The sequence below is a fragment of the Oncorhynchus nerka genome, linkage group LG22 (genome assembly GCF_034236695.1).
Source record: "Oncorhynchus nerka isolate Pitt River linkage group LG22, Oner_Uvic_2.0, whole genome shotgun sequence".
NCBI classification, from domain to species: Eukaryota; Metazoa; Chordata; class Actinopteri; order Salmoniformes; family Salmonidae; genus Oncorhynchus; species Oncorhynchus nerka.
Window position 1 is genome coordinate 41681278 of NC_088417.1, and position 20946 is coordinate 41702223.

General features: G+C 41.1%; 1 protein-coding gene across 3 annotated transcripts in view; it reads left to right on the top strand.

The window, feature by feature from the left end:
• The window catches only part of LOC115105186 (anion exchange protein 2-like), a 112601-nt gene that overhangs the window by 51325 nt on the left and 40330 nt on the right, over positions 1–20946 (top strand). For 2 of the 3 annotated variants that reach the window (XM_029626891.2, XM_065007158.1), the window contains one exon: positions 6548–6737. In XM_029626891.2, the coding sequence (XP_029482751.1) occupies positions 6678–6737 (60 nt within the window). In that variant the 5' untranslated portion in view covers positions 6548–6677. Of the gene's footprint in view, positions 1–6547; positions 6738–13497; positions 13746–20946 lie in introns of those variants that run through there. The other variant, XM_029626892.2, reaches the window with a different exon arrangement.

The window sequence follows — 20946 nt, forward strand, 5'->3', positions numbered from 1 at the left end:
GTTGTGGAGAACACATGTGGCCTTCACGCAGGCATCAACATTTGAGGGGTTGAGACCAAGCACTCTCCGATACATTCTCCACCGGGCTGCCAGAATCCCAAAGGCGCATTCAACAACTAACCTTGCCCTGGACAGTCGTTTGTTAACGCTAATTAGCCACATCTAGCACAGGCTCACTACTAAACTGACCTGGCAATCCTACTATCGTGGACACTTGTCTCCAAGCAGCATTTTTTGTGTTTATGTCCCAGTAGCTGTCAGCAGTTGTGTCAAAAAGACACGGTTTTGAGGATACTGCGAAAATGATTCTCTCCTCCATGTGTCCAACCGCATACGACCATTTGCAAAAGGTACCTGCATCAGTATGACTGTTTTACCGCCACACCTGAGGTCATGAGTAATGACCGTAGTCAAATTCCACGTGACCGTTTAGTCATGGTAATTAGGCTTATCCAAACTCTGATGCTGCTGATGGTCATTAGTAGCCTACCAAACGTGCCAACTGCCTGGTACTCACCACTCTGTTGTCCCTTTAATTACTCAATCAATGCAAATGTTTTCGAAAATCAAACACTTTGAGCTCATGTTGCGCAACATTTCTATAGGCTATGCTTTTGCGGGGGAAAAATAGTTTTGATAGCCTCTTTTAAAAAGAGGATCCCATTAGCTTTCTATAGGCTAGGTCTACTATGTTTATTTCTCAACTTTCCTAATATTAAGCACATTGCTTCTCTTTACAACAGCAGTATAGCCTGCCTGGCTGGCATAAAATGTAATCACTGGAAATGTGGAAATTCGCTATTTTAATTGCAAAGATGACTTTAAAAAATGTTTTGCTCCTGTTCCGAGACAGGTGCATGATAATCATCAGTTCTAAATATGATTTAGTATATGTAAAGACAAGATTAAATCAAGAGTAGTCTGATAGTTTACAATGTGCCTACCTCTTGTGAATGATACCTACAGTTAAAGTCGGAAGTTTAAATACACTTAGGTTGGAGTCATTAAAAGTCATTTTTCAACCACTCCACAAATTTCTTGTTAACTGACTTGCCTAAACTATAGTTTATGACATCTACTTTGCATGACACAAGTCATTTTTTCAACCATTGTCTACAGAAAGATTATTTCACTTAGAATTCACTGTATCACAATTACAGTGGGTCAAAAGTTTACATACAGTAAGTTGACTGTGCCTTTAAACAGCTTGGAAAATTCCCCAAAATTATGTCATGGCTTTAGAAGCTTCTGATAGGCTAATTGACATCATTCCTGTCAATTGGAGGTGTACCTGTGGATGTATTTCAAGGCCTACCTTCAAACTCAGTGTCCCTTTGCTTGACATCATTGGAAAATCAAAAGAAATCAGCCAAGACCTCAGGAAGAAATTGGAGACCTCCACAAGTCTGGTTCATCCTTGGGAGCAATTTCCAAACGCCTGAAGGTAACACATTAATCTGTACAAACAATATTACTCAGATATAAACACCATGGGACCACACAGCCGGCATACCGCTCAGGAAGGATACGCGTTCTCCTAGAGAGGAACGTACTTTGGTGCGATAAGTGCAAATCAATCCCAGAACAACAGCAAAGGACCTTGTGAAGGTGGTGGGGGAAACCGGTACAAAATTATCTATATCCACAGTAAAACGAGTCCTATCTCGACAACCTGAAAGGCCGCTCAGCAAGGAAGAGGCCACTGCTCAAGAACAGCCATTAAAAAAAGCCAGATTATGGTTTGCACATGGGGACAAAGATTGTACTTTTTGGAGTAATGTCCTCTGGTCTGATGAAACAAAAATAGAACTGTTTGGCCATCGTTATGCTTGGAGGAGAAAAGGGGAAGCTTGCAAGCCGAAGAACACCATCCCAACCTTAAAATGTAAAGAAATAGCCTATGTTTACAACATTCTGATCTGTTGCATAAGCCTGCTCTAAAAAAAAATATTTGATGCGAGTGGTTGTATTAATTTGGGATCTATTGCATCCCTCAACTGTCCCAGACTGTTTGGAATATTTCTTTCTCGCACAGAACTACAAGTTGACCAGTAAAATAGATCAACCTTTGTACTATGGGAGATTGTAGATTGACATAGTAGATTGACAACAGTTTTTGCTATTTGTTAGGCCTACTCATCTTGTTTGCTGACAAAGTAAATGTGGACAGTTCTTCCAATATCTTCAATATACATCTCGGAATTGGATTCTTCGGAGCAAGCAACCTGTGGAAGGAATTCTAATTATTATATTCAGCCCAAGGGTACAACGGCCACTGGCTGCAAAAGGCATGTATTTTTTTTAAGGGTGTCATGGCCGCACAAAGGCGACGCCTCCGGGGAATTCGAGGCATTATCAAGTGCTTGTCAAATTGTGAATGAGAGACTGAAGTATATGCAGAATGTACAAGAAACCAAACAGAGCTCACTTCTTTCAAATCATCATTAGATTCGCATCTTGCAGCCCTAGAATGTATTAAAAGTCTAAACATTGGTCCACCTGCAGGGGGAGGATGAGTGGCTCCAGCCACGCGCCATCACTTATCACATCCTCCTCCACAGTAGCAAGCCCTTATCTGGCCCTTATCAGACTGTAGTGATAATGACATTGGGAGGTGGTTAGGAAGTATAGATGTACTGGAGTCCTTCCTGACAGGGACACAGTAACACATAGACAGACCTGACAAATCATAGTTAGAGCCCTGTGCCGCTATTAGCAGTAGCTCAGACAACCTCTGCCTGAGGGAATCAGAGGAATTACCATCTTCCTATCCTAACCAAAGAAATAAGGATGCTGCCACGACCTATGGGTTTTGCAAACAAGATTACTCCTGAGTTTAGGACTGACATTGCTGATAAGTAAAAACATTCCTTACCCCAGGATACTTCATCTTTTTTTTATTTTTTTTTATTTCACCTTTATTTAACCAGGTAAGCAAGTTGAGAACAAGTTCTCATTTACAATTGCGACCTGGCCAAGATAAAGCAAAGCAGTTCGACACATACAACGACACAGAGTTACACATGGAGTAAAACAAACATACAGTCAATAATACAGTAAAAAAAAACAAGTCTATATACAATGTGAGCAAATTAGGTGAGAAGGGAGGTAAAGGCAAAAAAGGCCATGGTGGCAAAGTAAATACAATATAGCAAGTAAAACACTGGAATGGTAGTTTTGCAATGGAAGAATGTGCAAAGTAGAAATAAAAATAATGGGGTGCAAAGGAGCAAAATAAATAAATAAATTAAATACAGTTGGGAAAGAGGTAGTTGTTTGGTGACTAACCGGGAGAATAAGGAAAAGGGCGAACTCTGTTTCTGCATAAATGTGATGCGTTTCGGCAAGAATTTGCTGATTTTAAATGTACTACTTTATGTGGTTGTCTCACCTAGCTATTTTAAGATGAATGCACAAAATGTAAGTCGCTGTGGAAACAGTCTGATAAAAAAAAAATGTTTTCACATACAGTGCCTTCGGAAAGTATTGAGACCCTTTTTTACTTTTTCTACATTTTGTTACATTATAGCCTTATTCTAAAATGGAATACATTCAGTTGAAGTCAGAAGTTTACATACACCTTAGCCAAATATATTTAAACTCAGTTTTTTACAATTCCTGACATTTTAATCCTAGTACAAATTCCCTGTCTTAGGTCAGTTAGGATCACCACTTTATTTTAAGAATGTGAAATGTCAGAATAATAGTAGAGAGAATGATTTATTTCAGCTTTTATTTCTTTCATCACATTCCCAATGGGTCAGAAGTTTACATACACTCAATTAGTATTTGGTAGCATTGCCTGTAAATTGTTTAACATGGGTCAAATGTTTCGGGTAGCCTTCCACAAGCTTCCCACAATAAGTTGGGTGAATTTTGGCCCATTCCTCCTGACCGAGCTGGTGTAACTGAGTCAGGTTTGTAGGCTTCCTTGCTCGCACACACTTTTTCAGTTCTGCCCACGCATTTTCTATAGGATTGAGGTCAGGGCTTTGTGATAGTCACTCCAATACCTTGACTTTGTTGTCCTTAAGCCATTTTGCCACAACTTTGGAAGTATGCTTGGGGTCATTGTCCACTTGGAAGACACATTTGCGACCAAGCTTTAACTTCCTTACCAATGTGTTGAGATGTTGCTTCAATATATCCACGTAATTTTCCTACCTCATGATGCCATCTATTTTGTGAAGTGCACCAGTCCCTCCTGCAGCAAAGCACCCCCACAACATGATGCTGCCACCCCTGTGCTTCACGGTTGGGATGGTGTTCTTCGGCTTGCAAGCTTCCCCCTTTTTCCTCCTAAAATAACAATGGTCATTATGGCCAAACGGTTCTATTTTTGTTTTATCAGACCAGAGGACAATTCTCCAAAAAGTACAATCTTTGTCCCCATGTGCAGTTGCAAACGATAGTCTGGCTTTTTTTTACGGCGGTTTGGAGCAGTGGCTTCTTCCTTGCTGAGCAGCCTTTCAGGTTATGTCGATATGGGACTCGTTTTACCCTGGCTACAGATACTTTTGTACCCGTTTCCTCCAGCATCTTCACAAGGTTCTTTGCTGTTGTTCTGGGATTGATTTGCACTTTTCGCACCAAAGTACGTTCATCTCTAGGAGACAGAACGCGTCTCCTTCCTGAGCGGTATGGCGGCTGCGTGGTCCCATGGTGTTTATACTTGGGTGCTTTTGTTTGTACAGATGAACGTGGTACCTTCAGGCGTTTGGAAATTGCTCCCAAGGATGAACCAGACTTGTGGAGGTCCAATTTCTTTTTCTGAGGTCTTGGCTGATTTCTTTTGGTTTTCCCATGATGTCAAGCAAAGAGGCACTGAGTTTAAAGGTAGGCCTTGAAAGACAACCACAGGTACACCTCCAATTGACTCAAATGATGTCAATTAGCCTATCAGAAGCTTCTGATCACATGACATAATTTTCTGGAATTTTCCAAGCTGTTTAAAGGCAGTCAACTTAGTGTATGTAAACTTCTAACCCACTGGAATTGTGATACAGTGAAATAATCTGTCTGTAAACAATTGTTGGAAAAATTACGTGTCATGCACAAAGTAGATGCCCTAACCAACTTGCCAAAACTATAGTTTGTTAACAAGCAATTTGTGGAGTGGTTGAAAAATGAGCTAATGACTCCAACCTAAGTGTATGTAAACTTCCGACTTCAACTGTATATATTTTTTCGGCAATCTGCACACTAGCCTATAATAAAAGCGAAAACAGATTTTTTTTTAAATTTTTGCAAATATATTTGTAAAAAATCATAGCTGTTCAGACTCTTCGCTATAAGACTTGAAATTGAGCTCCGGTGCATCCTGTTTCCATTGATCATCCTTGAGATGTTTCTACAACTTGATTGGAGTCCACCTATGGTAAGTTCAATTGATTGGACACATGTCTATATAAGGTCCCACAGTTGACAGGGTATGTCAGAGCAAATGAGGTCCAAGGAATTGTCAGTTGAGCTCCGAGACAGGATTGTGTCAAGGAACAGATCTGTGGAAGGGTACCAAAACATTTCTGCAGCTTTGAAGGTCCCCAATAACACAGTGGCCTCCATCATTCTTCAATGGAAGAGGTTTGGAACCAACAAGACTCTGGCTGAGTGGCCTGCTCTAGGAAAACTGAGCAATCAGGGGAGAAGGGCCTTGCTCAGGGAGGTGACCAAGAACACAATGGTCACTTTGACAGAGCTCTAGAGTTCTTCTGTGGAGATGGGAGAACCTTCCAGAAGGACAACCATCTCTGCAGCACTCCACCAAGCAGGCCTTTATGGTAGAGTGGGCAGACGGAAGCCACTTCTCAGTAAAAGGTACATGACAGCCCGCTTGGAGTTTGCCAAATGGCTCTCAGACCATGAGAAACAAGATTCTCTGGTCTGATGAAACCAAGAATCAACTCTTTGGCCTGAATGCTAAGCGTCACGTCTGGCGGAAACCTACGGTGAAGCGTGGTGGTAGCATCATGCTGTTGTTATGTTTTTCAGCGGCAGGGACTGGGAGACTTGTCAGGATCGAGGGAAAGATTAACAGAGCAAAGTACAGATATCCTTGATATAATTTCTCGTGGAGAAATGTTGGAAACTCCCCAAATACTGGTGTGCCAAGCTTCTAGCATCATACCCAAGAAGACTTGATGCTATAATCACTGCCAAATGTGCTTCAACTAAGTTCTGAGTAAAGGTCTGAATACTTGTGAAAATGTCATATTTTTAAAAAAATTAAATAAATGAGCAAAAATGTCAGGAAGCCTGTTTTTGCTTTGTCTTTATGGGGTATTAATCCATTTTAGAATAAGGTTGTAATGTAAAAAAAAAAAAATTTAAGTCAAGGAGTCTGAATACTTCCTGAAGGCACTGTAAAACTGGGGGAACAATATGGTATCTGCGTTAGGCTCTGGGGGCGAACAGTGGCTCCATTTCCCCTTTGTCAATGTTTTGGTTTTGTTGGCTAAACTGAGAGGAGCAGCATCCAAACGGACCTGGCGGTTTCACCATTTTAAGATTCAATCTTTAAACCAGTCTACCTTTCTGTGTTTCCCAGGTTATGCTGCCCAAAAGCTGTCTGAGTCCAGGTGAGAAAGAAAAGGGCTAAAGCCACATCTCTCCCTTACCCCGTTAGCTCTCCAGACAGAGCCACAGCACTTGCATCCATCCCACAGAGAAGAGGAGCCATGAGCAACCCCAACACACCCAGCAATGTCACTGACGCCATGGAATCAGTCATCCACAACGTAAGTCCATTCACGCTAAATGAATTTAGTCCGCCCAATTAGGTCATCCTAACTAACGTCTACCGCATAACACAAACTAATTCAAAGCAAGAGACGTGTAATCGTCTCATTGACAACAGTAGGAAATGCATGTCTACGTTCAGGGATGTTATTGCTCCTGACTTTTATTCATTTTTGCTGAACTAATCTAATATATTCATCAAATTGCTGTGGTTCTTTCAGCTGTGATTGCCAAACACCCTTGTGTATTTTTACTCGTGACACGTTCTCTCTATGCTCAAGTTCTGCTTCGTCAGCCTCTCCAGTTCACTGTGTTTAGGCATGGGAGTGTATATTTGGGATTGTGCCATTCCTCTCAGAGCAGGGTATGTACAAATCCATACCTTCACTAAGGGATTAAATCCTCTGGCTCCCGACAGATTTAAGGATTTTTTAAAATAAATTGTGACTTCTGAACTGTAACATTAAGTGTTTTGGGCACCTTTTGAGAACTGCCTGATACCCTTATACTCCCGTTTCAGGCGGGATTGGGGAACCAAGAATGTTGTCGTCAGCGTGTATTTAGAAATGTGGCTGTACTAGGATCAAAATATCTTGTTGTATTTCCAGGCCTTTCTGGTGCCCAGTTTATGCTGGCCAGAATGGACACTCCAACCAACTCATTGGCATCCGTACAGTACTGTTAGAAGCCCAGTGGTAAAGCATCTAGGTGGTTCAGGCTGAGAAGCCAGATGGCCTTGGACCTAGGTCAATGGCTAAAACTACATTCCAGTTCCCTGGGGGCCTCTCAAAATAACATCATATTAAGAGGATAAGTAAGTTGCTTTGGGAGACATTGAGAGTCTGTGGGGGTCATTCATTAAAAAAATGTTTACGTTTTTGGGCAATCGATGAGAAACATATGCATCCTCTATGGTTTCTTTGTATGACTAATTGAGGTCGGATACTGAGGTGTAATAGCATTTATTTAACCTTCTTTCCACAATAGACAAACATTAAATAAACATCTATCGTCAAGGGTCCATTTTTGACCGTGACAAAAAAAAATCTCCCCCGACCCATGTATGCATGCACACATACAGTAGACTCAAACGCATGCACCCCCACACACAGTGCAAGAGAGGTAGATACTAGACCGTCACCAGCTGTTCTGCCACATCATGAAATGCCTGCTTTCCCTTAGCTTGGGATTTCTTTCAGTGTTCAGACCGTTGCTTCCTATCCCATGTTACAACAATCATGTGGCTGTAGCAATCCAGACAACCCCCAGGACTGGCCCTACTGCCTCTTGGGAGGTGGACTCTCTAAGACATAAACCATTCAGTTTAGAAGGACTTATGTTTATCTTGAATGCAGGCGTAGGATCTTAATTTGTTCACTCTTTTTTTGTTGATGAGAATTTCCTTTACTGCAGGAAATGCACATAAGCCTTGTGATTTACATGAAATTCACTGAAAACCTCCACTAACACACGGTTATATTAACTGTATTTTCATGTAGCCTACTTTTGTCGAGCTACTAGCCTAACCACCGATCAAGTAACAATATGGACTAAACATTAAAATCCTGTTGCTGCAGGATTATTTTGCTATGACAATACTGGTCAAATTAAGATCCTACATCTGTACCTCCCTGTTTTAGAATGCATCAGTACTTCCGTAGTTGAAATACAATGGCACTACTACACGTGTCTGAGTCGAGAAGTGCAGAGGTGCAATGTAAAACATATACATAGATAAACAAACTATTTGCACAAACCGAAAGACTGTAAGGGTGCTTGTAGCCGGAAGGCAACGAAGCGCAACACACAATTTTGGGGTGGAGTCTTATTGGAAGTTGTACGTAGGGCTGGGCGATAAATCTAATTTATTTGATTAATTCAAATGTATGTTTTTGCGTGATATTGCAAGAATCAAGGTTTTGTTATTTTTAGTTTTCATGAGTGTTTCTGTCCGCTTGTTCTGATATAGTCTCCTCTCTTCTGTAGTGTGTGCACCTTCCCATTTACATGAGGGATCTGTATGTAATGATGAGATGCATGTCTCCGCCCTAAACCATGCAAGTCGTTGTCCCAAAGGCGGGAAGGCAGGCGACAGGCTTAGGTCCAAAGTAAACCCATAGAAACTCATTGGCCTGATTTTGGACAGATTTTTAGCCAGAGTGAAACCTCTCGCTACACCTCTTTCTCTATGGTTACTCACACACCAAGCCCGTCCCCATGCCTCTCACGCCAACAAAGTTGAGAGATCACATCTCTATTTGCATTTGAGGTTTTGTCCAACAGAATCAGTCATATGGACACACACATTGCATTATTTTACTTTAATAGAGGAGAAGTTAACTTTTCTAACGATACCCATTGTATGTCTCAACTACTCAAATTGCGTGCAGACACTACTAAAGCGAGAGTATCAATAAACATTGAATCTGGAAAATGAATGTTCAGCTTGTGGCGCGCTGGCATTGGGGTACCAAGTAACGCAAGCAGCATTTTAGCCAAAGACTGTTATATTAGCTGTCTAGTCTGTGTTTTATAAATGTGCAGTAAGCATAAAACACATTGATATAAAATTTTCGCAACTCATTCTCATTCTGCGAAATAAGGTAGGCCACTTAATTTCAACATCTGAACAAAGTGGACAGGCCAACATGCTTGTCAAACAGTTAGAGACAAATAGAGACAAATAGAAGGGTGTCTTCATAACTGTTCAACCTTGTTAGCTAGCAAATAGATCCAAGTATAAGTAATATAAGGGTTAGCTGGCTTATCACTAGCACATGGTCTTGAGGTTGTTGATGAGACCTGTGTTAATGTTCTATAGCCTAATGCCTGCTACAAGAAGTTAGTCATTGTTAGTGAGGTTGCATTATGCATGGTTCTATTTACATTTGTAACAATAAAGGGCATTTTCATAGACCGACTTCAGTAATCATTTTGATAGAATAATTACATTTTTAGTGGGTCTTATCCTTGTGGAAGGCTAATATTTAGCCTAGGTATATATTTCACCAGCCCTGAATTCATCATATTATTGCTGACTGTTTGAAATGCAGTGTATTCAACCGTTTTAATTGTACAACAATGCTTTTTTAGATGAAACATAAAACATTTACAGTACCAGTCAAAAGTTTGGACACACCTACTCGAGGTTTTTTCTTTATTTTTTAACTGTTCTACGTAGTAGACTAATAGTGAAGACATCAAAACTATGAAATAACACATATGGCATTATATCGTAACCAAAAAAAAGTGTTAAGCAAATCTAAATATATTTGAGATTCTTCAAAGTTGCCACCCTTTGCCTTGATGACAGCTTTGCACACTCTTGGCATTCCCTCAACCAGCTTCACCTGGAATGCTTTTCCAACAGTCTTGAAGGAGTTCGCACATATGCTGAGCACTTGTTGGCTACTTTTCCTTCACTATGCGGTCCGACTCATCCAAAACCGTCTCAATTTGGTTGAGATCGGGTGATTGTGGGGCCAGGTCATCTGATGCAGAGCTCCATTACTCTCCTTGACAAAATAGCCCTTATACCGTCTGGAGGTGTTTTGGGTCATTGTCCTGTTGAAAAACAAATGCTAGTCCCACTAAGCCCAAACCAGATGGGATAGCGTACTGCTGCAGAATGCTGTGGTAGCCATTCTGGTTAAGTGTGCCTTGAATTCTAAATAAATCACAGACGGTGTCACCAGCAAAGCACGCCCTCACCATAACACCACCTCCTCCATGCTTTACGGTGGGAAATACACATGCGGCATCATCCATTCGCCCACACCACGCCTGACAAAGACACAGTGGTTGGAACCAAAAATCTCCAATTTGTACTCCAGACCAAAGGACAAATTTTCACCGGTCTAATGTACAGTGCTCGTGTTTCTTGACCCAAGCAGGTCTCTTCTTATTGGTGTACTTTAGTAGTGGTTTCTTTGCAGCAATTCGACCATGAAGGCCTGACTCATGCAGTCTCATCTGAACAGTTGATGTTGAGATGTGTTTGTTACTTGAACTCTGTAGCATTTATTTGGGCTGCAATTTCAGAGGCTGGTAACTTGAATGAACTTAGGAAACTCTGGGTCTTCCATTCCTGTGGTGGTCCTCATGAGAGCCAGTTTAATCATAGAGCTTGATGGTTTTTGCAACTGCACTTGAAGAAACTTTTAAAGTTCTTGAAATGTTCCGTATTGACTGACCAACATGTCTTAAAGTAATGATGGGCTGTAATTTCTTTTTGTTAATTTGAGCTGTTCTTTCCATAATATGGACTTAGCCCTATTTGGTAAAAGATTATCTTCTGTATACCCCACCTACCTTATTACAACACAACTTTTAAGAAGGCACACCTGTTACTTGAAATGCATTCCAGGTGACTACCTCAAGCTGGTTGAGAGAATGCCAAGAGTGTGCTAAGCTGTCATCAAGGCAAACGGTGGCTATTTGAAGAATCTCAAATATAAAATATATTTTGATTCGTTTAAGACCTTTTTTTTGTTTACTACATGATTCCATTTGTTTTTTCATAGTTGTGATGTCTTCACTATTATTATACAATGTAGAAAATAGTTTTAAAAAATAAAGAAAAACCCTTGAATGAGTAGGTGTTCTAAAACTTTTGACCAGTAGTGTATTTACTGTGCATTGTGAATCGCCCATACGTTTGAAAAAATAGAGATTATTTTAGGCCATATCGCCTAGCCCTAGTTGTACAGTCGTGGCCAAAAGTTTTGAGAATGACACACGCATTCATTTTCACAAAGTCTCCTGCCTCAGTTTCTATGATTGCAATTTGCATAAGCTCCAGAATGTTATGAAGAGTGATCAGATGAATTGTAATTAATTGCAAAGTCCCTCTTTGCCATGCAAATGAACTGAATCATCCCCAAAAAAAACATTTCCACTGTATTTCAGCCCTGCCACAACATGACCAGCTGACATGTCAGTGATTCTCTCGTTAACACAGGTGTGAGTGTTGAGGACAAGGCTGGAGATCATTCTGTCATGCTGATTGAGTTCAAATAACAGACTGGAAGCTTCAAAAGGAGGGTGGTGCTTGGAATCATTGTTCTTCCTCTGTCATACATAGTTACCTGCAAGGAAACACGTGCCGTCCATCATTGCTTTGCACAAAAAGGGCTTCACAGGCAAGGATATTGCTGCCAGTAAGATTGCACCTAAATCATCCATTTATCGGATCATCAAGAACTTCAAGGAGAGCAGTTCAATTGTTGTGAAGAATGCTTCAAGGCGCCCATGATAGTCCAGCAAGCGCAAGGACCATCTCCTAAAGTTGATTCAGCTGCGCGATCGAGGCACCACCAGTACAGAGCTTGCTCAGGAATGGCAGCAGGCAGGTGTATCTGCATGCATAGTGAGGCAAATACTTTTTGGGGGGGATGGCCTGGTGTCAAGAAGGTTAGCAAAGAAGCCACTTCTCTCCAGGAAAAACATCAGGGACAGACTGATATTCTGCAAAAGGTACAGGGATTGGACTGCTGAGGACTGGGGTAAAGTAATTTTCTCTGGTGAATCCCCTTTCCGATTGTTTGGGGCATCCGGAAAAAAGCTTGTCCGGAGAAGACAAGGTGAGCGCTACCATCAGTCCTGTATCATGTCAACAGTAAAGCATCCTGAGACCATTAATGTGTGGGGTTGCTTCTCAGCCAAGGGAGTGGGCTCACTCACAATTTTGCCCAAGAACACAGCCATGAATAAAGAATGGAACCAACACATCCTCCGAGAGCAACTTCTCCCAACCATCCAAGAACAGTTTGGTGACAAACAATGCCTTTTCCAGCATGATGGAGCACCTTGCCATAATGCAAAAGTGATAACTAAGTGGCGTGGGGAACAAGACATCGGTATTTTGGGTCCATGGCCAGGAAACTACCCAGAGCGTAATCCCATAGAGAACTTGTGGCGGGTGGACAAAACAAAACCCCACAAATTCTGACAAACTCCAAGCATTGATTATGCAAGAATGGGCTGCCATCAGTCAGGATGTGGCCCAGAAGTTAATTGACAACATGCCAGGGCGGATTGCAGAGGTCTTTATTGACAATTAACTTCATGTAATTGTCAATAAAAGCCTTTTTATACGTATGAAATGCTTGTAATTATACTTCAGTATTCCATAGTAACACTGATATCTAAAGACACTAAAGCAGCAGACTTTGAATTAATATTTCTGTAATTCTCAAAACTTTTGGCCATGACTGTGTGTACTGTAATGTGATATGGATGTGTATCTAATGGTATTATGGTAATAGATTATTATGGCCTACAGTTATCTACCCTATTTCTGGTTAGAGTGAAGCATTTACTGTTTTTGTGACATTTCACTGACATTTCATTTAACCTTGGCAAATCTGAGCTCTCCAAACCTTTTCCATTCCAAAAACAAATCGCTTGTTGAGGGCTGGGATTTGAATACAGTCTGTTGGGGAATCAGATTTTGCCCAGTGCAGTTAGTTCAATCTATCTCAGGCAGATTGTTGGCAGCTATGAAGCTTCTTAACAATCTCTTACACAGTGGATTCACAGACGGTTGTCACTACATGCACTAGTTGCTATCCAATGTATGTGTTTACAACTTAATGGCTGCAGATGACTCATTTTCACAAAAGATAAGTCTGTTTGCTATAGCTGAAGCTTTCATTGGCCATTTTCCTCACATCCTTGCCCTTCTTAGTTAATAATTCACTTTTCAAACGAGTGTACACATACTTGTATGCTAGTGGAAAGGGAGTGTGTGTCTGTGTCAGTGTACTGTGTGTTTTTAAGGGGAGTTGAGATAATCCTATTTGGAAGGGTCTGTCAATGTGAAACTGGGTGATGTCCTTTCCCTGCCGTGATGCACTGCCCATTGTCATGTGACTTGGGCAACTGACCGATATGAGACGAGGTTGAAAAAAGGTGTACGGTTATTTTTTACTTTTCGGTCGCTAAAGATTAAGTGGTGTGAAAACGCGGTTGGATTTTTGATGGAGTTTCTGTACACAGCAGCAAAGGTGAGTTCTGAGTAACACAGGGTAACATACAAGACTAACCAGTTCAACACATTGTAAGAGTCACTGATCCCTTTGGGAGCGCCCCCCTCCATTTGTGTGGATATGAAAAGACTACTCATTTCCTGTTCTATGTCTACATACCAGGTGCAGTATATTGGTTTTAAAGGCTAAACAATTTGAACCTGCAGTACCCTATAGATTTTGTTTACGTAATACCTTCAGGCAAAAATATAGTATATAGGCCTACACCTAACTTGATGTTTTTCCAGTCACAGTGAACACAATAGAATATCATTTACCTTCCTATTTGCCTCACAATTTTTGGTGTATATTTATCCCAATATGTGCTTCAGCAGTTTTGTTGCACTGTCCACTTCCAAGGCATCTGTGATGGTCTTGTTACAGCCCTTTGACAGGCCATTGTGCATACATGAACCGAAGACGATTTAATTCTCATTGTAATCTTAATGCATCTGTGATACAGTGCCTTTGGAAAGTATTCATACCCCTTGACTTATTCCACATTTAATTGATCAAATATTTTTCTTTCAACCATCTACACACAATACCCGATAATGACAGTGAAAGCATGTTTTTAGACATGTTTTCAAATGTATTGAAAATAAAATATAGAAATATAAAATTGACATAAGTATTCACCCCCGGAGTCAAAACTTTGTAGGAGCCGCTTTGGCGGTAATTACATCTTTGTGACATCTTGGGTATGTCTGTTAGCTATTCGCATCTGGGTTTGGGAATTTTCTCCCTTTTTTTTTTTTTTTTTTTTTTCCTTGGAGATTTTCTCAAGCTCTTAAATTAGATTGGGAGTGGCATTCCAGGTGACTACCTCATGAAGCTGGTTGAGAGAATGCCAAGTGTGCACAGATGTCATCAAAGCGAAGGGTGGCTACTTTGAAGAATCTCATATAAATATACAGTGGGGCAAAAAAGTATTTGGTCAGCCACCAATTGTGCAAGTTCTCCCGCTTAAAAAGATGAGAGAGGCCTGTACTTTTCATCATAGGTACACTTCAACTATGACAGACAAAATGAGAGAAAAAATCCAGAAAATCACATTGTAGGATTTTTTATGAATTTATTTGCAAATGATGGTGGAAAATATATATATATATATATAAAATATCCTTGCTCGCACAAGCTTTTTCAGTGTGTGTGTGTGTGTATATATATATATATAAAATAAAATAAACGCTGCATTAGACAGGATTACCTACACATAGTAACCAGCTCGAATAGACAGAAGCGTGCTATGTGGCAGACTAATCCGAACTCAACTCTCCATGTCCAGGTCACCTCAGCCAGTCATGGCTAGCAGGAAGGTTGCTGTATCTGTCTGTGGCTAAACCAACTAGTCTTGTAATTTAACAATTGTATTCCGTATTTACAGATGGCATACAAGTTTGTTATTAAGCCACATGAAAGTTCACATGTTCCAGAGGCATTTCTGCCAAAAAGTAGTGACCCGTGACAAACGCCCAGTTTCCTGAAACGGGTCACAAATGTGGAATAAGTTAAGGGGTATGAATTATTTCTGAAGGCACTGTAACTGATAGCTACCCTTCGGCTGTCAACAGATCGGAAACCATTAACTCTGTGTGAACAATGTTGGACAGCTAGAAGTGGCATGTGAATCGTCCCCAAATTGCACCCTCTTCCCTATATAGTGCACTACTATGTAGGGAATAGGGTGCTATTTGGGACATAGACATGGTGTAAGAGGATTGATGCCACCATCATGTGGTGAGTCACACTTCCCCAGATAAGAGCGTCTGCTAAATGACTTAAATGTAAATGTAAATGTAAAAGTGACCGTGGAGAGGCTCCAAATTTCAAGAAAGGTGTCTGGCATGACATCATCAGCCTCGTTTTTGTTTTTGTCCCTCATAAAAGGATTAGAATTAAGAGTCCCCGCACCCCAACCCCCTTCCTCCTCTTCATGTCAATGTATGACTCATCCAATGTCACTCACAGCCTTATCTCTCTCTTATGGCTATAATCAGCAAGCTCATGCAAGGGATATCACAATATTACGTCATCACTATCACATTATACCTGTGGGAAGGGAAGCTTCAGCATTGGTGGGCTACCCCTCAATAACATGTGATGTATGTAGGGTAACCTCAGTATTGTCCTTGTTGTCTGTAGTTAAGCTTATTTGTTAGACTTGTCCAATAGTGTTCGTAGGACAGTTGGGTTTAATCAGCCACTTCAAAGCCCAACAGGTGAAGGAAAAGCAACTGTGGAATTCATGTTGGCCTGTTTACCTGGTCATACCACTGAGAAGAGTGGTCATATACAGTTGAAGTCGGAGGTTTACATACAATTAAGTTAGAGTCATTAAAACTCATGGGAGCGATTTCCAAATGCCTGAAGGTACCACATTCTGTACAAACAATAGTACACAAGTATAAACACCATGGGACCAGGCAGCCGTCATACAGCTCAGGAAGGAGATGCATACTGTCTCCTAGAGATGAACGTACTTTGGTTCGAAAATTGCAAATCAATCCCAGAACAACAACAAAGGACCTTGTAAAGATGCTGGAGGAAACAAACGGGTTCAAAAGCATCCATATCCACAGTAAAACGAGTCCTATATCCACCTGAAAGGCCGCTCAGCAAGGAAGAAGCCACTGCTCCAAAACCGCCATAAAAAGCCAGACTACAGTTTGCAACTGCACATGGGGACAAAGATTGTACATTTTGGAGAAATGGTCCTCTGGTCTGATGAAACAGAAATAGTTTGGCCATAATGACCATTGTTATGTTTGGAGGAAAAAGGGAGATGCTTGCAAGCCGAAGAACACCATCCCAACCGTGAAGCACGGGTGTGGCAGTATCATGTTGTGTGGGTACTTTACTGCAGGAGGGACTGGTGCACTTCACAAAATAGTTGGCATCATGAGGAAGCAAATTGATGTGGATATATTGAAGCAACATCTCAAGACATCAGTCAGGAAGTTAAAGCTTGGTTGCAAATGAGTCTTCCAAATGGACAATGACCCCAAGCATACTTCCAAAGTTGTGGCAAAATAGCTTAAGGACAAAGTCCAGGTATTGGAGTGGCCATCACAAAGCCCTGACCTCAATCCTATAAAATATTTGTGGGCACAACTGAAAAAGCGTGCGAGCAAGGAGGCCTACAAACCTGACTCAGTTACCGCAGCTTTGTCTGGAGGAATGGGCCAAAATTCACCCAACTTATTGTGGGAAGCTTGTGGAAGGCTACCCAAAATGTTTGACCCAAGTTTAACCATTTAAAGGCAATGCTATCAAATACTAATTGAGTGTATGTAAACTTCTGACCCCCTAGGAATGTGATGAAAGAAATAAAATCTGAAATAAATCATTCTCTCTACTATTATTCTGACATTTCCCATTCTTAAAATAATGTGATGATCCTAACTGACATAAAACAGGTAATTTTTACTAGGATTAAATGTCAGGAATTGTGAAACTGAATTTAAATGTATTTGGCTAAGGTGTATGTAAACTACAGACTGTATATTTACACTCAAGGCATTACTCTTCCATAGCTTCCCTAGATATCCTCGTCAGGCCTGTTGCTACAGGAATGAAATTACTCAATACTCAACAGGCCTGAGTGTTGCTGGCTGTGTGGGATTTGAGCCACCTCTCGGCTCCTATGATCCTCTCTGTAGCCTATGTGTAAGTGGCCAGCTGAGTACTGATATAGCCTACACACTTTGCATGTAACAAACCTGTGTACATTTAACAGACTAGATGGTATATTGCATTACTGAGATTAATATTTCAGCTTGCCTAAACTATTTGTATTATTTTGGTTTACTGCAGTGGTTCCCAACCTGTGGCATTATGCTGCACACCAAACATGTCCCTATGAATTTATTTAGTGTTAATGACCTCTTTTCTGATACATACTGCATAGCATCCATTTTCCATGACAAATGTTTTTCATAGACGAAATTGAGTTTATTTCAGTTACTTACTCATGGTGATTTAATTTGTGTGTACCCCCTTAAGAGTGTCCCGCAAATCTGCGTTAGACATTTGTTTTTTTTTTCTCTGGTAAAATTGATCTTTACTTTTTGAATGATTGATTTTCACATTTTTGTGGCATGTGCACAAGCACTTTCAAATACCTTTCTTGCAAGCTCCCAACAATGCAGTTATCGATGTATGCAATGCAATATCGATTTATCACTATAAATAAGATAATCTAGATCAAAACCCACAAGAAATAAAAGTGAGAAGCTACAGTCTGTATATACAGGGTCAGTTGCAATACCATTTTTCCAATGTGCAGGGATCCTGGAGTGATAGCTACCTCTATGTATAGGGGTGCGGGCGCTAGGCATCAGGATATATGATAAACAGAGTAGCAGCTGTGTGCGTGTGTGTGTGGAGTCAGTATAAGTGTGCGTTGGAGTGTCGGTGTGCGTGAGTTTGGACATTCCTGTAAGTGTGCATACAAAGTGCAAAAATAACATACAAGGGTCAACTCAGATAGTCCGTGTAGTCGTTGTGTTAGCTATTTAGCAGTCTTATGGCTTGGGGATAGAAGCTGTTAATGAGCCTGTCGGTGTCAGACTTTGTGTAAGACTTGCAGTGCGGAAGCAGAGCGAACAGTCTATGGCTTGGGTGGCTGGCAGGGTTGAAAAGGGTCGACATTTTCCATGCGACGTTAACCCCGGGAATTTGGGGAATTTTGCCTAAATTCATCAAAAATGTTAGCTTATAACAGTGAACTTTTTATGTGGGTTACACATAAGGCAATTCTAGGTCGTGTGGCATATTTTGGTTAAACTATCCCCAATTCAATGGAATTGCAACCCTTTGCATGCACAGTGCATTCTTCCATCACGTGCAGTATACTCTTCCATCACATGTACAGCTGATTCTCAAGATCTTGCACACTAGTGAGATGCTATTGAGCCCACACTACTACACTGTCTGAGCCAAGGTCTACATGCTTTCTGGTAAGTTTTGATTGCAATACTGGGTGGGGTGAATATATTTTATACAACATAATTTTTTGTTAACTAATAAATAGTAGCCTACAGCAAAGTGTTTTTAAATCCTTTCTAACTTGTTAACAATTTCTGCTAGTTAGTTTTTGCTACCATGTGGGTTTTAGCTTGCCTGACCCTGCTAACTGAGGAGTGTTAATTCACTTGTTTCCATACAAGTTTCATTTTAACTGCTTAACTATTTATCTGTACATGGAATTGTATTTGTTTTTCTTTTCAATTTTCTTTTTTTAAACATTCTAAACTTTAGCTCGAGCTGTTTTGCAAGGAGGAATGGGAAAACATTTCAGTCTCTCGATGTGCAAAACTGATAGAGACATACCCCAAGCGACTTACAGCTGTAATCGCAGCAAAAGGTGGCGCTACAAAGTATTAACTTAAGGGGGCTGAATAATTTTGCACGCCCAATTTTTCAGTTTTTGATTTGTTAAAAAAGTTTGAAATATCCAATAAATGTCGTTCCACTCCATGATTGTGTCCCACTTGTTGTTGATTCTTCACAAAAAAATACAGTTTTATATCTTTGTTTGAAGCCTGAAATGTGGCAAAAGGTCGCAAAGTTCAAGGGGGCCGAATACTTTCGCAAGGCACTGTATGTCTCTACATTGTAGATTCACTGAAGGCAGTTATCAATGACCTTGGACCACAGAAGGTTTTTGCACTGGTGACAGACAATACTGCGAACATGAAGGCTGCTTGGTCTAAAGTGGAGGAGTCCTACCCTCACATCACACCCATTGGCTGTGCTGCTCATGCATTGAATCTGCTCCTCAAGGACATCATGGCACTGAAAACAATGGATACACTCTACAAGAGGCTGAAGGAAAGGGTTAGCTATGTGAAGGGTCATCAAGTTATAGCAGGAAAGTGAGAAGAATAAGAGCATCACATTGAAGCTGCCTAGCCACACCCGTTGGGGTGATGTTGTCATCATGTTTGACAGTCTCCTGGAGGGGCAGGGGTCTCCAAGAAATGGCCATATCACAGTCTGCCGATATGGAGAACCCCATCAAGAGGATCCTCCTGGATGATGTATTTTGGGAGAGAGTGGTAAGCCGCCTAAAACTCCTGAAACCTATAGCAGTAGCCATTGCAGCCACTTCACTGTAGTGAAGACTTCTGCCGGAAGCCCATACACACCGCAGCGAACATGTTGGACCCCAAGTATGCTGGCAAGAGCATCCTGTCTGGTGCAGAGATCAACAGGGTCAATGGTGTAATCACTACTGTGTATCGCCACCTTGGCCTGGATGAGGGCAAGGTTCTTGGCAGTCTGGCGAAGTACACTTTGGGATGGAGATGCAATGTGGCAGGCGTTTCAACATATCTCATCAGCCACCCCGTGGAAGGGACTTTGTATCTGAGAGGCAACAAGGGAAAGAGCCTATCATCCTCCAAATCCCACAAACATCAGCCGCCTCAGAGCGCAACTGGTCCTTGTTTGGGAACACACACGCAACAGGCTGACCAATATAAGGGTTGAAAATTTGGTGGCCATCCAGGCAAATTTTATGCTTTTTGAGCCTGACAACGAGCCATCCTCAGCAAAGTTGGAACGTGACAGTGAAGATGAGGCCACAGTCTGATGTTCAAGAGGTGGACATTGAGGAGGTCCAGGGAGAAGACATGGAAGCCTGAGAGGAAGACAACCATGTATGTATGTTGAAAACTTTTTGGGGGAGATTCGATGGATCATTGGTGATCATTCAATATTCCCTTTTGTTGTACAGTGAAATCATCCCATGTGAAGAGTCAACTCATTTAAAGTTCAATTCGTAACTAAATAGTTTTTTAAAATGTCTATTGGAAGGATTTAATCATTTGCAATTATGTCTACTTATGATAAGGTAAAAGGTTTATGTTTCTGTCTCCCATATGATATGGTAAATATATCCAATGCAAAAAACATCTACATTTAAATGGTAGTAATGTTAATTCCCATATATTTCTGTTAATTCCCAAGGAAGGTTTCCACCTCTGAATATTCCCCAAAATGTGCAACCCTTTTTCTGGGCTTTCACACCTTCTTATATAGAGGTCCTGGATGGCACGGCACTAGGCCCCAGGGAAGTGCTGGGCTGTCCGCACCACCCCCTGTAGCGCCATGCGATTGAGGGCTGTGCTGTTGCCATACCAAGCAGTGATGCAGCAAGTCAATGGTGCAGATG